Source organism: Equus asinus, chromosome 7 (assembly GCF_041296235.1).
Source record: "Equus asinus isolate D_3611 breed Donkey chromosome 7, EquAss-T2T_v2, whole genome shotgun sequence".
NCBI classification, from domain to species: Eukaryota; Metazoa; Chordata; class Mammalia; order Perissodactyla; family Equidae; genus Equus; species Equus asinus.
The window spans coordinates 76,734,022-76,753,349 of record NC_091796.1 but is presented as its reverse complement, the minus strand read 5'-3'; the positions used below and the strand labels follow the sequence as shown (position 1 = coordinate 76,753,349).

At 42.7% G+C, this 19,328-nt stretch overlaps 1 protein-coding gene across 1 annotated transcript in view; it reads right to left on the bottom strand.

Annotated features, from left to right (window-relative positions):
- ARG2 (arginase 2) overlaps positions 1–19,328 on the bottom strand; it is a 34,488-nt gene that overhangs the window by 8,768 nt on the left and 6,392 nt on the right. Inside the window, exons 3-4 of the mRNA XM_014862421.3 lie at positions 2,651–2,828; positions 33–192 (exon numbers count right to left, since the gene is read on the bottom strand). Of these exons, the coding sequence (XP_014717907.2) occupies positions 33–192; positions 2,651–2,828 (338 nt within the window). The remainder of the gene's footprint in view (positions 1–32; positions 193–2,650; positions 2,829–19,328) is intronic.

Genomic DNA, 19,328 nt, shown 5'->3' with positions numbered 1-19,328 from the left:
ATTCAACTTTCTTTGCATTTCGGCCCACTGACCTCCTCCTGTAGTTCTCTGAGGAGGAATGAAACTGGCTGCCCGTGGAGATTTCCAGATGAAGTGGTGAGCGGTGTATTGATGTCAGCATGGGCATCAACCCAGATCACACAAAGGTCTGGGCAGTGCCGGGCGTGGCCACTAATGGTACCAATTGCCAGGCTACAAAGAACAAATACAATAATCTTTAAGGCCCTCTGTTTGGCAGACATCACCAATAAATATCCTCAGCCAAGGCAGCTCACACTTTGTCCTCAGGGCGAAGTCAAGGCCCCAGACTGAGGCTGGATTGGGATGAGACAGAGTTCCTGGGGCTGTAGTTTCCAAAGATTAACCTTGAGTGAGTTAGGGAGAAATGGAAGCCTCAAAAGATTCAACACTGACCACTCATTATCCCTGTAGTGTGACATATGGCATTGCTGCCCCCAATCCCTATAACTTGATCCATTAGCCCTGGCCCAGAAAAGGACCCCAAATATTTGTTCAATGAATGAAATTCTGTTAAATGATGTAGTCTGTATTTAACAACTCACAAATAGTGTTTAATATCTCTTAAGGGAGACCGGGGAGATCTAATGATTACTTTCAAAGAATCAGTTTTATTAACTTTTTAAGGATAAAAATTAGCATTATAGCTTTTTAGAAAGATTGATACCTCTAAAACAAAAAGTCAGAAGTTGTTAAAGACATTAACAGGGCGACCCAAAGAAAGACCTCATTTAGATCCCTGAATAAAAGACAAGTTTATTTGCATGTTATCTTATATACTTTAGCATGGCATTCAACTATTATTGTGTTTCTCTGGTTTTTGCCTTCCCTTGTCCTTGGTCTCTGCTTACATTAGCCAACTATCCTGTCTCAACTGTAGGAATATAGCTGATGAAATCACGGTTGAAAAGCTGCCCGGCTTCCCAGTAACCGAAGAATTTACATAGACGGGAAATGCAGCCCAAGCATCTTAGGAACTAACTACAGCCATCTTCTTGGCCATATAGCATGAGACAGCATTTTAAGCTCTATGCCCCACATTGGGCCTTTTTGAGAGATAGTATGGTCTAGTGCTAAAAGCAGTGGAAAGTGAGAATACTGAGGTTTTTTCCAGGAAGAACTGTGTGATCTAGGACAAGTCATCTAATTTCTCTAGACTTCAATTTCCTCTTCTATAAGATACGGATGATAATCTTGGCCTGTTTAAGCCAGAGTTGGTTTGACAGTTAAGGCAATAGGCATGCTGTTATATGTAAAAGGAGCAGAATGCCTCACCTTTAAAATGTTCAACAGCTGTTCAGGTTATACACTCATCCTTTCTTTCTAGAATCTTACAGATAGCCTAGGTTTTAGCACTGAACAGGAAACACAGCAGTGACAGGATTGTAATATAGATAGCTACAGACAAAAGAAAAACCAAGGACTATGCTAATCACATTGATAAGTGGTTCCCAAAGTCTGAGACAACCAGAAAGAAGACAATATAAATGAACTTTGAGAGAGAGAGCACTGAGCTAAGAGGCAGGAGGACGCCATCCTCTGGTTGATTTATTTGAATCTCAGTAGAGAACCAGGGACTACTTTCTTATTCTAACTACAATCTTATTCCTAATGAGGAATCTACCTGCCTTTCAGTTGTAACAAAGATTTAACTTCTGCTAAGTGATCTGAAAAGCTCTGGGCACCTCAGGGAAAGTTGCCAGACTAGATTGCAAAAGAAAAATTAACTGCCTATACATGTCTCATTGGATTTGAATCTGAGCTCTGCTACTTCCTGGCTCTAAACCCTAGGTAAGTTATCTAACCTCTGTCCCTCAGTGTTTCCAGCAGTAAATCAGATAAAACTGTTTCTGCTTCTCTGCATTATTATGAGGGTTAACTGAGAACATGTAGGAGTGCTTAATACTCCTAGTACTTCAATGCCATTTCTTTCTACCAAAAACCTTCATTACTTAGCTCAAATCACACTTCCCCTGTGAAATCTGATACTCTAGCCCAGACTGATCTCTTCCTTCTGTGACATTCTGCAGAACTCAGTATTTTTTCATTCTATGTGTATTTACATCATTTAGTCCTAATAGATTACAAGTTTCCCACAGTCCCTAACACTACTTGAGAACACATCAGACAGTGCTCAATAAAGTACATGCTGATTCACTAGAAGGATCTATCATGTTAGTCACTTAGGGTCAATACTGTGGAGGGAAAGAATGTATATGCCAAATGGGGAGTGTCTAACAAACCTATTAGCAGAAATGCGAAGGAAAAAAAAAAAAAGCCCAAATGCAGCCTATTGATGGATTTTTCCAATTCTCCCAAATAGCCAAATGAAAGTCATAAGACAGTTTCTCAAGAAAGCTTTCTAAGAGAAGAAGCATGAAACACACTGTCTAAAAACTTTCACTAGTCTACCTCTGAACCTGTCATACTACACAATGTGCCCTACAAAGAAAACTACAGATGCCTCCAGTGACTCGTGATCTGGGACATTAAAATGTGAGCATGCACATCATACCCTGAAAATTCTGAAGGGCATTTTTCTAAGTGAGGAAACAGACAATAATGAAGCGACCTGATTAGCCCAAAGCACCATGCAATCCAGCCCCCCACCACCCCTCGGCTCCCAGCTTACCTGTGGTCCCCTCCCACTGTGACACAGCTGTAGCCACCTGACACGGCTTTACTAACCACCTCAGCCAGTTCCTGGTTGGCAAGGCCCACTGAGCGAGGATTCACTATCAGGTTGTTGTAGAGATCATCTTTGGGGACAGGAGTAAAACTCAAATCGCCAAAGTCTTTTAGGTGACAACCTGGAAACAAATGGGGGATGACAAGACTAGTTTATATGTTATTCCAACTCTCACTGGTCTGGGTCGCAAATAACTTGTGGCAAAGTTTACATCATACACGTTTTGTCACAGTAAAATTCAAAATGTCACATGACTGTGGCAGGAGTATCCCAGTCCTCCCAGCAGTCCTGTGGGGCAGATCCCGTTAGGAACACTATTTTGCAGATAAAGAAGTTGGGTTTTGGAAAGCAAAGCCCAGAAATGTTAATTGACTTAACCTAACAATCACAAAATTGGTAGCAATTAGACCTCAGATATCACAGTTATAGAGTGGTTCCAAGAGGAACCAACAGGATTTAAAGAAAAATACTAGTAATTGAGGACAAAAATATGTACAGAGAAATTTTCCTGTTATAAACTTTTTTTTAATAAAAGGCCAATTTGAGGACCTAAAGCATCCTAAGAGTAAGAGAAATATCTAACATCTATTACTTACAAGGTCCCAGGCACTGTTCTAACTCCTGAACACAAATTCTTATTTAAGATTCACAACAATCCTACTAGGCAACTAAAACACGCCGTTCCATAGATGGGGAAGCTGAAGCAAGGTCCCAAAGTCACACTCAGCCAAGTGCCAGACTCAGCATCCAAACCCAGGCCATCTGCCCCAAAATTATGTATTCTTGACTATGCAGTTTGTCTGCCAGAAAATCCCTCGATTCTGACACTCTAAGAACTCGTGAGTCCTTTCCCAAGAACTGACAAGATGGCGGCAGCGGAGCAAAAGCAGCAGCAGACCATCCTCACGTTCACCTACGGGCGCGCACCTCGACCACTGATGCAGTGACGTGGTGACGCAGCTGCGCAGCACCCCAGACAACTGCGCAGAGCCAACCAGGAGGCACCGCCCACGGAAAAGCCAGAGGTGGTGACTGCGCGGCTGCCAGACAGGATCATCCTGCCCATAGGCTCGTGCTGCCCAAGATGGTGGGCATCTACAGCCACAAGATTTTCACCCAGGTCGAAATCAAGCCCGAGATGATCAGCCACTACCTGGGCGAGTTCTCCATCAGCTACAAGCCCATGAAGCTCGGCCAGCACCGCATCGGAGCCACCCACTCCTCCCATTTCATCCCCCTCAAGTAGCCTGTCTGACCAATAAAGGCACAAACTTCTTAAAAAAATAGTGATGTATTCTGACAGTGACCTGTAATATTTTCCCACCTAGGTTTCACATATTCCAGCGAATTATGACACTAGTTATTACACGGTAATTTTTATCTTTAGAGTAAGTACCAGTCTTTCAATCTTAACCACTTATATCAATAAGTTTGTGGGATGCTACATTTAGGGTGAGAACTAAATAATCCAACTCTATCAAGAAGGGATCTGAACTATCAGAGAACAGAGTGTTACCATAGATTGTATCCTTAAGGCTCTGCTTCTCAGACTGGGGGGAGGGGGACGTGGTCACAGCAGAGACATATATTCGCAGAGATTTGTGTGAAAGATTTGGACAAAGACCAGCATGGACCCATCTTGGATTTCAGTTGTACGGTTTTGAGCTTTACCTCTGGAATCCAAACTCAACCCAAAGCCAGACTGAGAGAATGTAAATATGAGAAGCGACAGCCTGAAACATAAGCCCAACAATGACCTGGAACATAAGGCCAACCTAGGGATCACCACACCAAAAGGGATGTTGGAAGCAAAACAGAAAACCTTATGCCATTCTCAACTAAAGGTAAGATGCGTCTGCAGCTAGAATTCTGTATGTATCTTCTGGTCATTGCATTTTAAAAAATAATCATTTAAAAGGCCCAGAACCAAAGATCTGGAGAGCTAAAGAAGAAGAAAGGGGGAAGCATTGAAGAGAATAATAATATGATAGTAGGTCAAAGACTCTGGGAACCAAGAGGAAAACATAATCAAAGAAAACATCTATAAAAATCTTTTTTTAAAAAAGAAAAAAGCCATGAGTAAAGTCATTATGCACTTTTACCAAATCTCAAAATATGGGAGGACTCTTTAGATTTAAAAGAAATGAAGCTTTAACTTTCAAGTCAATATCAGGTTTTCCATTGTTGGCAACAATCTTGATTTTGATGGCAGTGTCTACACTTGGATGTTTCTACTTTTTTTTTTTTTTGAAAGATTTTATTTTTCCTTTTTTTCCCAAAGCCCCCCAGTACATAGTTGCGTATTTTTAGTTGTGGGCCCTTCTAGTTGTGGCATGTGGGACACCGCCTCAGCACGGCTTGACAAGTGGTGCCATGTCCACGCCCAGGATCTGAACGGGTGAAACCCTGGGCCGCCGAAGTGGAGTGCACGAACTTAACCACTCGGCCACAGGGCTGGCCCCAAGGATGTTTCTACTTCTTTATCCATGTTTATCTCAGCATCTCCTTAAACTACATCAACCATTTAGTTCTTACTAGGTATAAGACACCAGGGCATGTGTAGTGTTTTATAATATTAGGTGTATAATGAGAAAAGGTTTATAATCTACTTAAATAATTTTAATACTAACTAACTTCTGAAAACTAACTCATTTAAGCCTCACATGACCAGTAAGAAATACATGGGAGTTAAAGTGATCAACCCAGTGGATAAGTGACAGAACTTGCAGAACACTCAAGTCCAATCATGGAATCTAGGATTTAGACTCAGATAGTGTGATGGAAAACACTAGCTGGCTCACTATTATTTACTTATCAGAGAAAGCTGCAGAAAGCCCCAAAAGGAACCTAACGAGAATTTGGCAGTCTTACAGTAACACTCTCCAAGGAGGAGAGTGAATTTCATAAAAGGCTTTTGGTCATTAAATGTGTGGAGTGGATCACCAGATTAATTCACATTCTAGATGGTGGGTTCTCCTAAGATTATCCAACTCCATTTGCTCTGATTCCTTGCTCACCAAACAGCCATCTGGTTATTCACTTAGTTTCCCAATTGCCCTCATACCAGGAAGAGGGCTTCCTGACAGTGGATGCTGGCAGGACTTGCTCACCATAATTATGCATGAGCATTTTGGTTTATACATCATGGTTAGCATGAGTTTCTGGGTCTGAAAGCCTGATAAGCTCTGCACACATCAAGACTTCTGTCCCTGCATCCACAAAGCTGAGGGCCAGACCCCCTGAAGGGATCATTAATATGTTGAGAGGCACTGCATGAGTGGGCCCAGACTCCCACTCTGCTCTTTAATTTCCACAATAAATGCCAGGTAAGGAGTAGGGTCAACGAGTGCTAAAGGACTGGAAGAAAATTCAGTGAGGATTGGGGTAGACAAGGAATGACTCCTACAACAAGTTTGTACCAGCACTGTTTTGCTATCGTTTGTTGTTGCTCTTCTCTTTCCTTACTGGCAATAGCAATTTTTTGTAAAATTGATAAGGACGTGTCTAATGGTGAAAGTCCCCTATCCTACTCCCCAGGCTTGACTGTCCTTGCAGACCTTTATGCATAAACATAATCCATAATATTCCTTTAAATAAGGTTGCTAGTTAGAGTAGGCTAACTGCTGTAACACACTCTCCTCAAAACAATGACTCCAACATAGTAAGTTGCTTTCTTGTTCATTTAACATCCAGGGTGGATATTCTAGGTCAGTGGGAGACTTTCTTTCATGCAGTGATTCAGAGATGGGGCTCCTTCTGGCTTGTGGCTCTGTCACACCTAGGGCTTTGCCATCTGTGTGGCTGAGGTTAGGTGTCCTCAGGTTCAAGGCAGTGGGAAAGGAAGAAAGCAGTGAGAAGACACACCTCTCTTTTAAAGGCCCTGGTGTAGAAGGCATTGCTCCTGCTCACATGGCACAGGCCAGCAAATGCAGGTCTAACCTACGTCCAGAAGAGGATCAGAATGGATTCTCGTGGACAGCTAGCCATCTCTGCCACAATGAGTACTTGTAAAATCTACTGCCATAATCTTTACATGATTAAGGACTCAAAATACTAAAGCTCATGTTGCTGATCCTAACTATTGATAATCCTAACTATTCTACTTCATTACAGAGCTGAATCAGCACATGTACTAGGCCATCCTGATGTAGCCTCCTAGGAGCCTTCTCTTCTAGTGCCTACTGTACCGATAGCGTCGTTGCACCCAAAAGACTAGTGGAGCAGAGGTTAGGATTGGTTTCTAAAGAGTGAACAAGAGCCTGAAAGAAGAAATGTACACGCCGTGTTTGGAAACAGTTGAGCAATTTAATGGAAATGAGAAGTCTGCATACTGGAGCAATGCAATATAAGGTTGTAGAGAACATGAATTGTAACCCACAGGCCAGGGTTTCTGAGGAGTGGGGAGGCTGATGGGAAGTCCATTTTTCGTAAGAGCAAGATGAACTGAGTAATAATGAAGCTGTTCTTGTATCAGAGTGCTATGGCAAATTCTTTTAGTTCAAAAGGCATAAGAAATAATCTAATTTTTAAAGGATCTTAGAGTAATAGTGAAAAGAGCAAATATTGTAAGATGGAAGGAAGAGCTTCCTGCCATGCTTGAGGGAGCTGGCCCTTTCTCGCACATTTTGTGCTTCAGGTCTACTCATCTGCAAGTCTAGGTCAGATGACACAATGTCTCACTACTGCTCTTTCTTCTCTTTTAAGAAGGCGTTGTAGGGGCTGGCCTGGTGGCACAGCGGTTAAGTGTGCACGTTCCACTTCGGCGACCCAGGGTTCGCTGGTTTGGATCCCGGGTGCGGATGTGGCACTGCTTGTCAAGCCATGCTGTGGTAGGCATCTCACATATAAAGTAGAGGAAGATAGGCACAGGTGTTAGCTCAGGGCCAGTCTTCCTCAGCAAAAAGAGGAGTATTGGCAGCAGTTAGCTCAGGGCTAATCTTCCTCAAAAAAACAAAAAAAAAACAAGGTGTTGTAGGAGAAAATGAACCTGAAACTTCAAGGAAGCTCTCATGACAAATAGATTTAGAATTTGAAAGGGCTCTCGTTTTTTCACTTGCAGCGGGAAAAAGTAAAGCTCTGTATATACCGGCACAGCCTCATTGCCTCTTCCCCCAGTGCTGGTAATAAAAATACACTGAATACTACCCTGACCTTTTAGGTCCAGGTGTTACCTTTGGCCTTCATAAACCTATCCTGACTCCATCAGCATATCAAAACACCCCTACCTGACGTTAGCAATATCTGTAAACAGCACTTCTATTTCAGGGCCCTGATTACTAGCGAATCCCTGAAAGAAGCCAGTGACAAGAAAGAAGGAAAAGAAACAAAATTGTCTTCCTCCACACACCACATCATGCTAGATGCTTTACAGATGATAGCTGCTAATCCTCACATCCTCTGCTCATTATCCACATACTCTGGAGGGAGAAATTCAGCAAAGTTACATAGCTCCAGCTTTTTAGAGAAAGCCTGAATCACCCTTTGGTGAGAGACTCAGATAAGACATCCTGTGAGTGAGCGGGCATTTTTCAATAGCATAAAGGTACCCCATTGTCCCTACTGCTCTGACTACCACTGACGGGCTTCTCCCAAGGCTCGCAGCAAGTCGAGAGAGATGGGTTTCCAAGTGGGCTGACACATGGGAGAGTCTACTGAGCCACAGGTAACCCAGTGGCAGAATAATAGATTAGGAAAGCGAAGGGCCTATTTGTGTTCAGTTGTTTCAAACTGTCCCTGAAGAGAATGGAATGTTTCCAGTCCATCAGGAATAACAAGTCAGTGAAACCTGAAGAAAAACAAAGACTCTGAGATCTCATTTGGTGCTGAGAGGATGTTAATACTAACAGCTTTTGAAATTACAGACTCAGGGGCCGGCCCAGTGGCGCAGCGGTTAAATTGGCACATTCCACTTCAGCAGCCCCAGGTTCACCAGTTCGGATCCCCCGTGAGGACATGGCACCGCTTGTCAAGCCATGCTGTGGTAGGCGTCCCACATATGAAGTATAGGAAGATGGGCAAGGATGTGAGCTCAGGGCCAGTCTTCCTCAGCAAAAAGAGGAGGATTGGCATCAGATGTCAGCTCAGCGCTAATCTTCCTCAAAAAAAATAAAAATAAAAATAAAGTTACAAACTCAAATATTGTACATGGCAGATTTAGCCCCATGCAAGGTGAATTCCCAGTCTTTTAAAGAAATAGACCTGCTAATTCTTAGAACCTTGAAGTTGTACGTGGACAACCAGCTTATTGAAAACAAAGTTGCAGTGTTACTGGAGGTCTAAACTAGGAAAAGACAGTTAATCCAGACCATTTGAAGTAAGCGAATTTTTCTCCTGTGCTTAAAATGTGATTTGGGTAATCACCTTTGAAGAGACTTATTTCAGACGGACTCATTTGGTTACCACCAATAAAATGCAGAGGTCTGAATTTTATTTAGTGCATTTCACTCCCAGAAGCTGTATAACCTCAAGAACCATCTGTGCTGAGGTATCTAGAAATCAGCTCTTTGCTTTTTTTTTTTTTTTTTAAGGAAGATTAGCCCTGAGCTAACATCTGCTGCCAATCCTCCTCTTTTTGCTAAGAAAGATTGCCCCTGAGTTAACATCTGTGCCCATCTTCCTCTGTGTTATATGTGGGACACTGCCACAGCATGGCTTGATGAGTGGTGCGTATGTCCACACCCTGGATCTGAACCTGCGAACCCTGAGCTGCCAAAACGGAGCAAGCGAACTTAACCGCTGTGCCCCTGGGCCAGCCCCCAGCTCTTTGCTTCCTTCTACCAGTCTCCAAAGTAAGTTTGGTGCATTAAGAAATCCTATCACAAAGTACATATATCTGTTCTAGTTCACTTCTTCAGAGTCTTGAGAAAACTGCTCCAACCAGTGCTCTCAACATCTGCCCGCACCGCCCATTGTCCTGCTGCTTCCGCAACAGGAAGGTGTCCGTAGAGGCAGTGAAGACCACGGCGGAGGAAGACGGGCAGGAAGAGTTGTGGCACAGGGGGCTCGAGGACAGAAAGTAACCCTGGGCGTCCAGGCCAGCCATTTCAGACATGTCCATCTAACATACCACAGTTAACCTCAAGCTCAAATGATACATGGTATTAATAGATGCCTTTGCATGAATGTGATCCTTGAGTAAGAAAATCCAAATACAAAACAGACTTGAAAATTTGGCTCAAGACATGTGACTGAGATGACTTGCAACACCATTTATGTTTCTTGCTGTTTCTTCAGCCACATCTGTCCTGTCCTTCTTTCCCAAGAACAGAGAGTATCATCATCTGAAGATAGGCATAGTAATGAACCCCACTCTAAGCACCTCCAGATCATTCTGAGCCAGCTCAGACTTTCTCAGACAGGCTGTCAGCTGACTGCACCCTAGCGGCCTGGTTCCAGCACAGGCATGGGTGGAGGTAGGAGGGTTCCTCTGGCTTCATAAGTCACTGCAACATAACCATTCTCCCTCATTCTGAACAAGACAGTTGAGCTTCTCTGAAAAAAGATCTATCATTAACATGCTGACAAAGCTTCAAGCTATTCCAATATCTGACCACAGGAAGAGAGAGCGCGACAGTCCCTGGGGAGAAAGTTCTGCTCTTCAGAATGTGTGATTTTTTTTTTTTCTGTTTTAAATTCTTGACACTCTACTTTGTTCCAGAAAGGATTCAGAGGGAGACACATCAGGCTAGTGACCACAGCTTTGCCAGATAAGAGTCCTGATGCATAGCCCCTGCCCCAGACCCTGGGCTGGCATCCTGGGGAGTGTGCCCAAGGAACCTCAAAGCAGACAGACTGAATTCCGTACCACTCTGGGCCAAGTGCCCACAAGATGGCCGCAGTGGGTCAAGTGCCACTGTAGGTGCAAAGGAAAGAATCCCTGACCTCTGGCCCCTCACTTCCTAAGAGAGTCAAGATCTCCAACCAAGTTTAGCTTCTAAGCTTGTTGTACCTCACATAGTTGTTAGGAGAATTAAATGAGGTAACGAGGAAAAGCCTACACATGGTAAGGACTACACATTAGTTCAAATGGATGAGGTATCTTTGTGGTTTTTCTCCCCACCCTGCCCTTTTTCTTTTCCTTGAAACTCATGGTGTTGTGTAACCTAAGACTTCTCAAAACCTGTTTGTAATAGGACTATGACATTTTGACAAAAACAGTTTGTGGTGAGAAGCAGCAAACACACACCGGCCCAGTGATTTCTCACTGAAATGCCTCCTGGAGTCCAGCTTCCACACACAGCTCGAATTTTCTACATTCCCTATAAAAGAGTATAAAGGCGAGGCCAATGAAATCTTGGAATGCCAGTTCTCTGAAAGCCCTAACCACAATGCCATGCCCTGCTGTGACTCAATTCTTGGGTGGCACTGAAGGTGTTTTCTGCTCTTGTTCGTATTCTGTGGTTCTGGCCTCTTGGGGTGGGGGAGGGAGCCCGGAAGATTCTCAGTCTTCTCTTCAAATCTGAGCATTACCACACCTATTGTAACAATACACCCTCCCTACCAAGAGAGTTTGGTCATTAATAGAGAGTGACAAGTACATTTACTCAACGATTAAATTATTTAAACCGATCACAATAATCCCTTAGGTGCTGGGCCTCTGTGCTATTTTGGATACTAAAGGAGTAATGCACCATCTGTCTGAAATAACTAGAGGTCGGCCTTGCTTGAAGCAGTCATCATCAGCTATTCAGGTCCTGGTTCAAAAACAGGTTCAAAATGTTTCACAAGGCAGGCAGTACTGGCTATTACCACCTACTAACATTTAGCTTGAATAAATTCATCAACTGGCAGCCAAACAGCTTGTAAGAGTTAAACAATTCGATATATGGCATTATTCTTTGAGTCATACTTTCTTAAAAATCTGGGAAAACAGATGGCTTCTGAAGAACAAATCATTTTTAGAGAAAAGAAATAGTGATCTAGGAAAATGGCACAGGTCACGACATGAATGAAGTTACAAGAGAAAGCTAGGATGCTCTGCTCCTTTTATTCCTTCAACAAAAGTTGACTGTGCTTCCTGTGTGCCTGGCACTCTGCTAAATCCTTGGGATAGAAAGATAAGGTAAGCTGCTGCCTTCAAGGAGCTCACAGCCTGCTGAGAAGACTGGCAGGGAACGTGCAGTGCAGTGCTAACTGCTGTGATGCAGCTCTGCACAGGGTGTGGTCAGAACAGAGGAAGGTGCTGGCTCAGACCCAGGAAGAGCAGGGAGGACTTACTGGAAGAGGCAGTATCTGAATCTTGAAGGTTTCAGCCAGGATTAAGAGGAAAGGGGAGAGCCTTACCAAACGGAAGCAGCACATAATACCTTCAGCCTTACAGAACAATTCACAATTCCTGAGCCCAGGGTTCATCAGGGAGGACTGTGGAGAGAGGAGGCAGGAGGAGGGGGCAGGGTCCAAATTGGAAACGCAGGAGGGAGCTACTAAGGTTTTCAAATCAGGAAGTGACAAATCAGATCAGCAATCTGAGTTTAGTGCTCCAGTGGCCTGTGGAAAATGGACTGGCCTAGAGAAGAGCAGCTCTCCAGGGGGCTGTCCAGACAAGGCAGTGGGAGAGGACCAACAGATTCCAGCAATACTTAGAAGGGGTGTGGAGGAGAGAGACAGAGTCTGCCCTCCAGCTTGCTGGCTCTGCTACAGCCAGAGAGGAGAAAGACACGGGAAGGGAGTGGAGAGGAGAGGAGCTCAGTTTTGGATATGGTGGCTCTGGGCTGTTAGAGACTATTCTGTTGAAAATACATGGAAACAAGTTAATGGGTCAATTCTAGGTAATAGTCAATGACTGATAACATCACTTCTGATGGAAGTGTACACTGCCACCTGTGAAGAATTGCCGGGGGAAAAAAAACTGAACCTGAATCTGACCAGGATCTAGATCCAATAACCAGTTTACAAGAAATACAGAGAACAAAAGAACGTGTTATAGGATGCCAGTGGGGATGCGATCTGCAAAATCCAGACAGAGATTCTACAGACAAATTACCTAGTTTCTTCTACAAATAAACTGCAAGAAAGAAGGAAAAAACAGAGGAGGTGATGAGGATTATTTGGGGCTGGTTACTTTTAAAAACTGCAGATGGGAAGGAGGCTCTGAGGAGTGGAATTTGCTTGCACTTTGATGAGAGACATTTGCATTTGTGAAGGAAGTCTCCATCTGTGGGGGTGTCTCCCTCTCTGCTCCAGGAGGAAGGGGGGATGACCTTATCTCTAGAAACTCTTAATGGGGACGGCAAGAACTTAAGTCTTGTTTATTGTGCTTGTCTGGTAACCTCATGTAGCTGACTCCCCCTACCACCAACATCCTCCAGGAAGCATAGGACGTCCTGACTTAATCTGGGCTGATTCTTATCTAAAGTTATAGGACCACCCAATAACCAGACCCCACCTGCACTGATACCATTTTAACGACTTTTTTACATACTCTTTCCTTTGTCTTGTAAAGAGATAACTCACATACCTATGCCTTAAATTTAGCCCTACCCTCAACCCATGTTTGCAGCAGCTCTGACTGCTCATGGGTCCTGTTCCTGAGCAGCAGCTCTTTACTGCCCATGGGTCCTGTCCCCATGCTATTCCATACTATTCTCTAAATAAAAGAGCACCACTGCCAGACATTGAGAGTCCAAGAAATCTTTCAACTCCTCAGCTCACCAAGCCTGCATCAGAGAGACCTATAAAGGACTTGAGATATCAATCAATATAGACCTTATTGCAGACAGAAAGAATCCCAACTCGAACAAACTGTAAAAAATAAAGTTTAAGTCATGACGGCAATCTCCAACTGTAAAAAACAAACAGAAAGTTTAAGTCACTACGGCAATCTCAAACAAACTGTAAAAACAAACAGAAAGTTTAAGTCGCTAGCAATGTGAACACTCACTGGTGTAAGGCCAGATAAAATTGAAAAGACTTAATTACCCCTGTTGAAAATAAGGGAAAAGACTTCTCCCCTGCCTTTTGTTTCAGAATCTCTCTGTCCTTTTCGAACTTCTGTAAACTTTTATAATGACAAAATAAGCTTCCTGCCAGTCTCACAACCCAGGAAGGTTTCCTTAGGGACCTGGGAACCACCTTTTTGAAATGCAAACATCTAGGGCCCCTCCTCCTCATTCCAGGGGCAGGGGAGGCCGGGGGAAGGGTAACATCTGTGCGCACGGGTGGGGGGCATCTTGCTCCAATTTGCAAAGCTACCTCCTGTGTTAAGATAGGAGAAGTCTGTTTCCCTCCAGATAACGCCAATCAACTAATACAGGGGGCACTTCCATTTCCATGATAAAGTTAGGATAAGCTCTATGTGACAAAAAGTACTGTTAATTCTTCTTACTGGAGGACTAGTTATTTATCTTAAAAAAATATAATGGGTTGCACTTGCTTGGCTATATAAACGAGAGATTTCTTTATCTTTGCAATCTCTTAACAGATTGCCTGATATAATGCTTATTCAATAATAAACTGTTTCCTCTCTACTACCTTTGTGGAGAGGTTCTCTCAGTTGGGAGATTTTTTTTTTACTTATGACATTTCCCCAACACTGGGTATTTGATATTAACTTATTTTAGGTGTGATAATGGTTTGTAGTTAAGTTTTAAAGAATTCTTGTATTTTGAGATATATAATGAAATATTTGCAGATGTTTGCAGATATGATGTCTGTGATTTGCTTTAAGAGTATGGGGGTGGGGTGAAAAGCCATATACCAATGATTGATGCTGGGTGATAGGCATATCAAATTCATCGTTACCTTCTCTCCTTCTGTGATGTTTGAACACTGCCATAAGAAAAAGTTGAAAAGAGAAGATACATGGAAGCCAGCTGGTATACAGGTTTGGAGCTGGGAGGGGAAGTGTTAGGGATAAAGTTTTGCAGGTGTCAGCATACAGGTGACCGGAAAGCCATGGAAATGGACAAACTGCCAACCAAGACCGCATAAAGCAGGAGGATCCAGGACAGAACTCTGAGGAACACCGACATGTAAAGAGTAGGCAGCAGAAGATCAAGTAAAGGAACCTGAAGAGTCAGTTTCAACATGGAAGGAATGGTTAATAGTGTCAAACAGCACGAATGTTGCAGCGTCCACTGTATTAGAAAGTAGGAGGTTGGAGACCTGAGCAAAACCAGTTTCACTACAATGATGGCCTAGGACACCAGATTATAGCAAGCTGAAGTGTGAAAGGGTGATGGGGAAGCCAGGATGGTGGCTCTGAGAGAAACAAAGTAATTGGACAACAGCTAGAAAGCTACAGAAGGCCAAAGGGGATGGCAAGTGGGTAAGATTTGCACACTTAATTACTAAAGGGACAGGTTAGTAGAAAGAAGTTGAGAAACAAGGGGAGACAAGGGGTAACTGCTGGAACAAGGACCCTCAGATGGCAGAGGGGATGGGGTTTAGAGCACAGGGAGGTGGCGTGGCTGAGCATTACTGGTCCAATTCTCTTCTTCTGCAGAGACAGGATTACTAGCTGGGAGCATGACCTCTTAGAATAGAGACTAAAATCACCATTTTCCCTTGTAACTATGGCCATGTGACCTGCTGGAGCCAACGGGATGATCAGAAGCATCCTGCAGCAACTTCTGGGAACTTTCCTCAAAGGCAAGCATAAGCTCTCCCTTTGCCTGCTTCGTTCATTCTTCCATCCTGCTGCCAGAAATCTGGGACCATTAGACAGAGGCCTTGCTGATCGTTCAGCAAGAGAATAATCTAGGTCTGAACTTCAAAGAACACAGCCACCAAATCAGCTCTGTACTTCTCTCTAGACTCTGTTTACTGGAGAGTGAAATAAACTATTTTTCTTAAACCGCTGTTATTTTGGGCTCTTATCAAGTGCAATCGTACCTACCTAATATAAGTCCCTCCTTATCCATGGTTTCACTTTCTGTCTGCAGTTTCAGTTACTCGAGGTCAAATGTGGTCTGAAAATATTAAATGGCAAATTCCAGAGATAAACAATTCATAAGTTTTAACCTGTGCATAGTTCTGAGTATCGTGATGAAATGTTGGGCCGTCCTGCTCTGTCTCACTGGGGAAATGAATCATCCCCTTGTCCAGTGTATCCACACTATATACACCGCCCACCTGTTAGTCACTTAGTAACCCTCTTGGTTATTAGTATATTCTTATAGTATATTGTTATAATTATTCTATTATTTTATTAGTTACGGTTGCTTCTCATACTGTGCCTAATTTATAAATTAAGCTTTATCATAGGTATATATATATATATAGGAAAAAACATAGTATACATAGGGTTTGGTACTATCCACTGTTTCAGGCATCCACTGGGGGTCTTGGAATGTACCCCCTGCAGATAAGGGGGGACTACTGCACAGGGAGGACTGGATCCCTCATCCTCTGGAGGAGAGTGTAAAAGAATCTTTGCGAGTACAACTAATTGAGGGATGATGAGTAGAAGGGCTTAAGTTAAGGGAGTTCATACTTGAGTTGGAACAGGGCCTGGAGTATGGGTACAGATTTGAAATAGCTGTCATGGGAGATGTGAGAAGGGATACGCTAGGAACTGGGTTTTCAGAAGTTGGAGACCATACATTTGTGATGGTGCAACTCTGAATTTCTTTCAACCTGGATAATAGCTGAGAAGGCAGCTGACAGCACCAATTGAGGGCTCAGGGTGTATATAGCAAGAAATGAGGTGTCAACCACTTCTACTGCCGACTGTATGACCTTGGGAAAGCTTAAGGTCTTTAGGCCATACTTGTTTTCCATTCTCAGCTTTTATTTACTGATCAAAACAATGTACTAAATAACAAGCTGAAAAGAATTTTTCAAGTATATGGTATTGTTATGTCCGTAGGAGAAGAAGCTACAACCTCAAGTGATCTTGTTCTTAAAACATATTCTAAATTATTCTTTTTTTTATTTTAAATTGTGGTAAAATACACATAAAAATAATCTTAACCATTTTTAAGTGGTATTAAATACATTCACATTATTGTGTAACCAGCACCACCATCCATCTCCAGAACTCTTTTCATCTTGCAAAGCTGAAAGTCTGTACCCATTAAACAATCTCTTTCCATTTCCCCTTCCCCTAGTCCCTTGGCAAGCACCTTTCTACTTTCTGCCTCTATGAATTTGACTACCCTAGGTACCTCATAAGTGGAATCATACAGTACTTGTCTTTTTGTAACTGGCTTATTTCACCTAGCATAGCGTTCTCAAGGTTCACCCATATTATAGCATATGTCAGAATTTCCTTCCTTTTTGAGGCTAATATTCCATTATATGTATGTGCCACATTTTGTTATCCATTCATCCATCAATGGACACTTGGCTATTGTTGATAATTCTGCTATGAACATGGCTGTACAAATATCTCTTCAAGACCCTACTTTCAATTCTTTTGGATATATACCTGGAGTAGAATTGCTGGATTATATGTTAACTCTATTTTTGATTTTTTGAGGAACTGCCAGGCCATCTTCCACAGCGCCTATATCATTTTAAATCCCTGCCAACAATACACAAGGGTTCCAATATTTCCAATCCTCGCCAACACTTATTTTCTGGATTTTTTTGATGTTAGTCATCCTAATGGGTGTCACAATTTGCTTTTAACAGATTAAGAATGACATAATAGCAACAGCCTAGCACACAGTGTCTAGAACATGGTAAATGTTAGATATCAAACAACTCTGAAATGAAAGATATAAGTTAAATTCTTTGCTGCCTTTATAAGCAGGAGAGATATGGTTATATTGAAGTTTGCCAAATCTCAACAATATCTCTACTACATTTGTCTATATTCAGGGTTATCATCAGTGATGTATGCTTTTTATTTATTTATTTATTTTTGAGGAAGATTAGCCCTGAGCTAACATCTGCTGCCGATCCTCCTGTTTTGCTGAGGAAGATTGGCCCTGAGCTAACATCCGTGCCCATCTTGCTCTACTTTATATGTGGGATGCCAACCACTGCATGGTGTGCCAATCGGTGCCATGTCCGCAACCCAAGATCTGAACCAGTGAACCCTGGGCCGCCATGAAGTGGAACGTGCGAACTTAACCGCTGTGATGTATGCTTTTGCTAAGGCATTAGCAAATTACTAATTCCAGAACAGCTTCACCACACACCAAAAAGAAACCAGTATCCATTAGCAGTCATTCCCCATTCCCCCCAAACCCTGGGAACCACTAATGTACTTTCCACCTCTATGGATTTGCCTGTTCTGGACATTTCATATACAGTCATGTCCTGCATAACGAGGTTTCGCTCAATGATGGACTGCATATACAGTGGTAGTCCCATAAGATTAGTACCATATAGCCTAAGTGTGTTATAGGCTATACCATCCAGGTTTGTGTAAGTACACTCTATGATGATCGCACAATGAGGAAATCGCCTAACAACACATTTCTCAGAACATATCCCCATCATTAACCAGTGCGTGACTGTAAATGGAGTCCTTCAGCATGCAGCTCTCTGTGAATGCTTTCAAGGTTAATCCATGTTGTAGCATGAATTAGCAATCCATTCCTTCTTATGGCTCAATAATATTACATTGTATGGATATATCACAATTTTCTTAAAACAACTCAAATCTCCCATAAAAATCCAGATTTCTGGCTTTTCTTGAAAAACTGGACATGTGAAGAGAAGGCCCTCCCTTTCCCACATGGCAACCACAGGCTAGAGCTCAGTAACAGCATTTTGGCTCCTGAACATTCCAGGCACTCTTCTATCTCAGGGTCTTTGCACTTACTATTCCCTCTGCCTGAAATGCTCTTCTCAGACATGCACACGGTCCCTTTCCTCATCTCCTGGAGGTCTGTTCACCCAACAGCCTGCCTATCTACATATGCAATGCTTACCCTATCCCCAATCACATTCATTACCATCTGATATGCTGTATGTCTTATGTCTGTTTCCAACCACCCCTCATTACAATGAGAGTTCCCTGATAACAGGGATTTCCATTTTGTTCACTATTGTATTCTCAGTACCTAAAACTTAGTAGTGCTCAAATTTTTGAATACACAAATTAGTGAATGAATGAACTTGTTATAGTTTTTAGTGACGAAAAGCTGCTCCTAAAGGGCCAATCCCGTGGCCGAGTGGTTAAGTTTGCATGTTCCAGCTTCAGCGGCCCTGGGTTTTGCCGGTTCAGATCGTAGGCGTGGATCTAGCACCACTCATCAAGCTATGCTGAGGCGGCATCCCATATAGCACAACTAGAAGGACCTACAACTAGAATATACAACTATGTACCGGAGGGCTTTGGGGAGAAGAAAAAAAAAAAAGATTGGCACCTGAGCTAACATCTGTTATCAATCTTTAAAAAAAAAGCTGCTCCTAAGAAAAATAAACCTGAAAATGATGTTTAAACAGCTTTGATGCATACTTTATATTAATTCACATTTTAAGTTCAATGAGTTTGGCAAATACATACACTCCTATAACTGCCACCACACAAGATATAGAACACTGAGAATGATTTTTAAGTCACAGTAACACATTAAGGTAGGTCTGTTTACTACTGTCAGGTACGCCCAGAACTTGAAGATATCGTCAATTAAACTTTAGGCTGCTATTTTCAGAAGTCACAATAAGGAACATGATGGTTCAAAATCAAAGCACCAAGAGAACAGGGAGTAGGTAAAATCCCAAG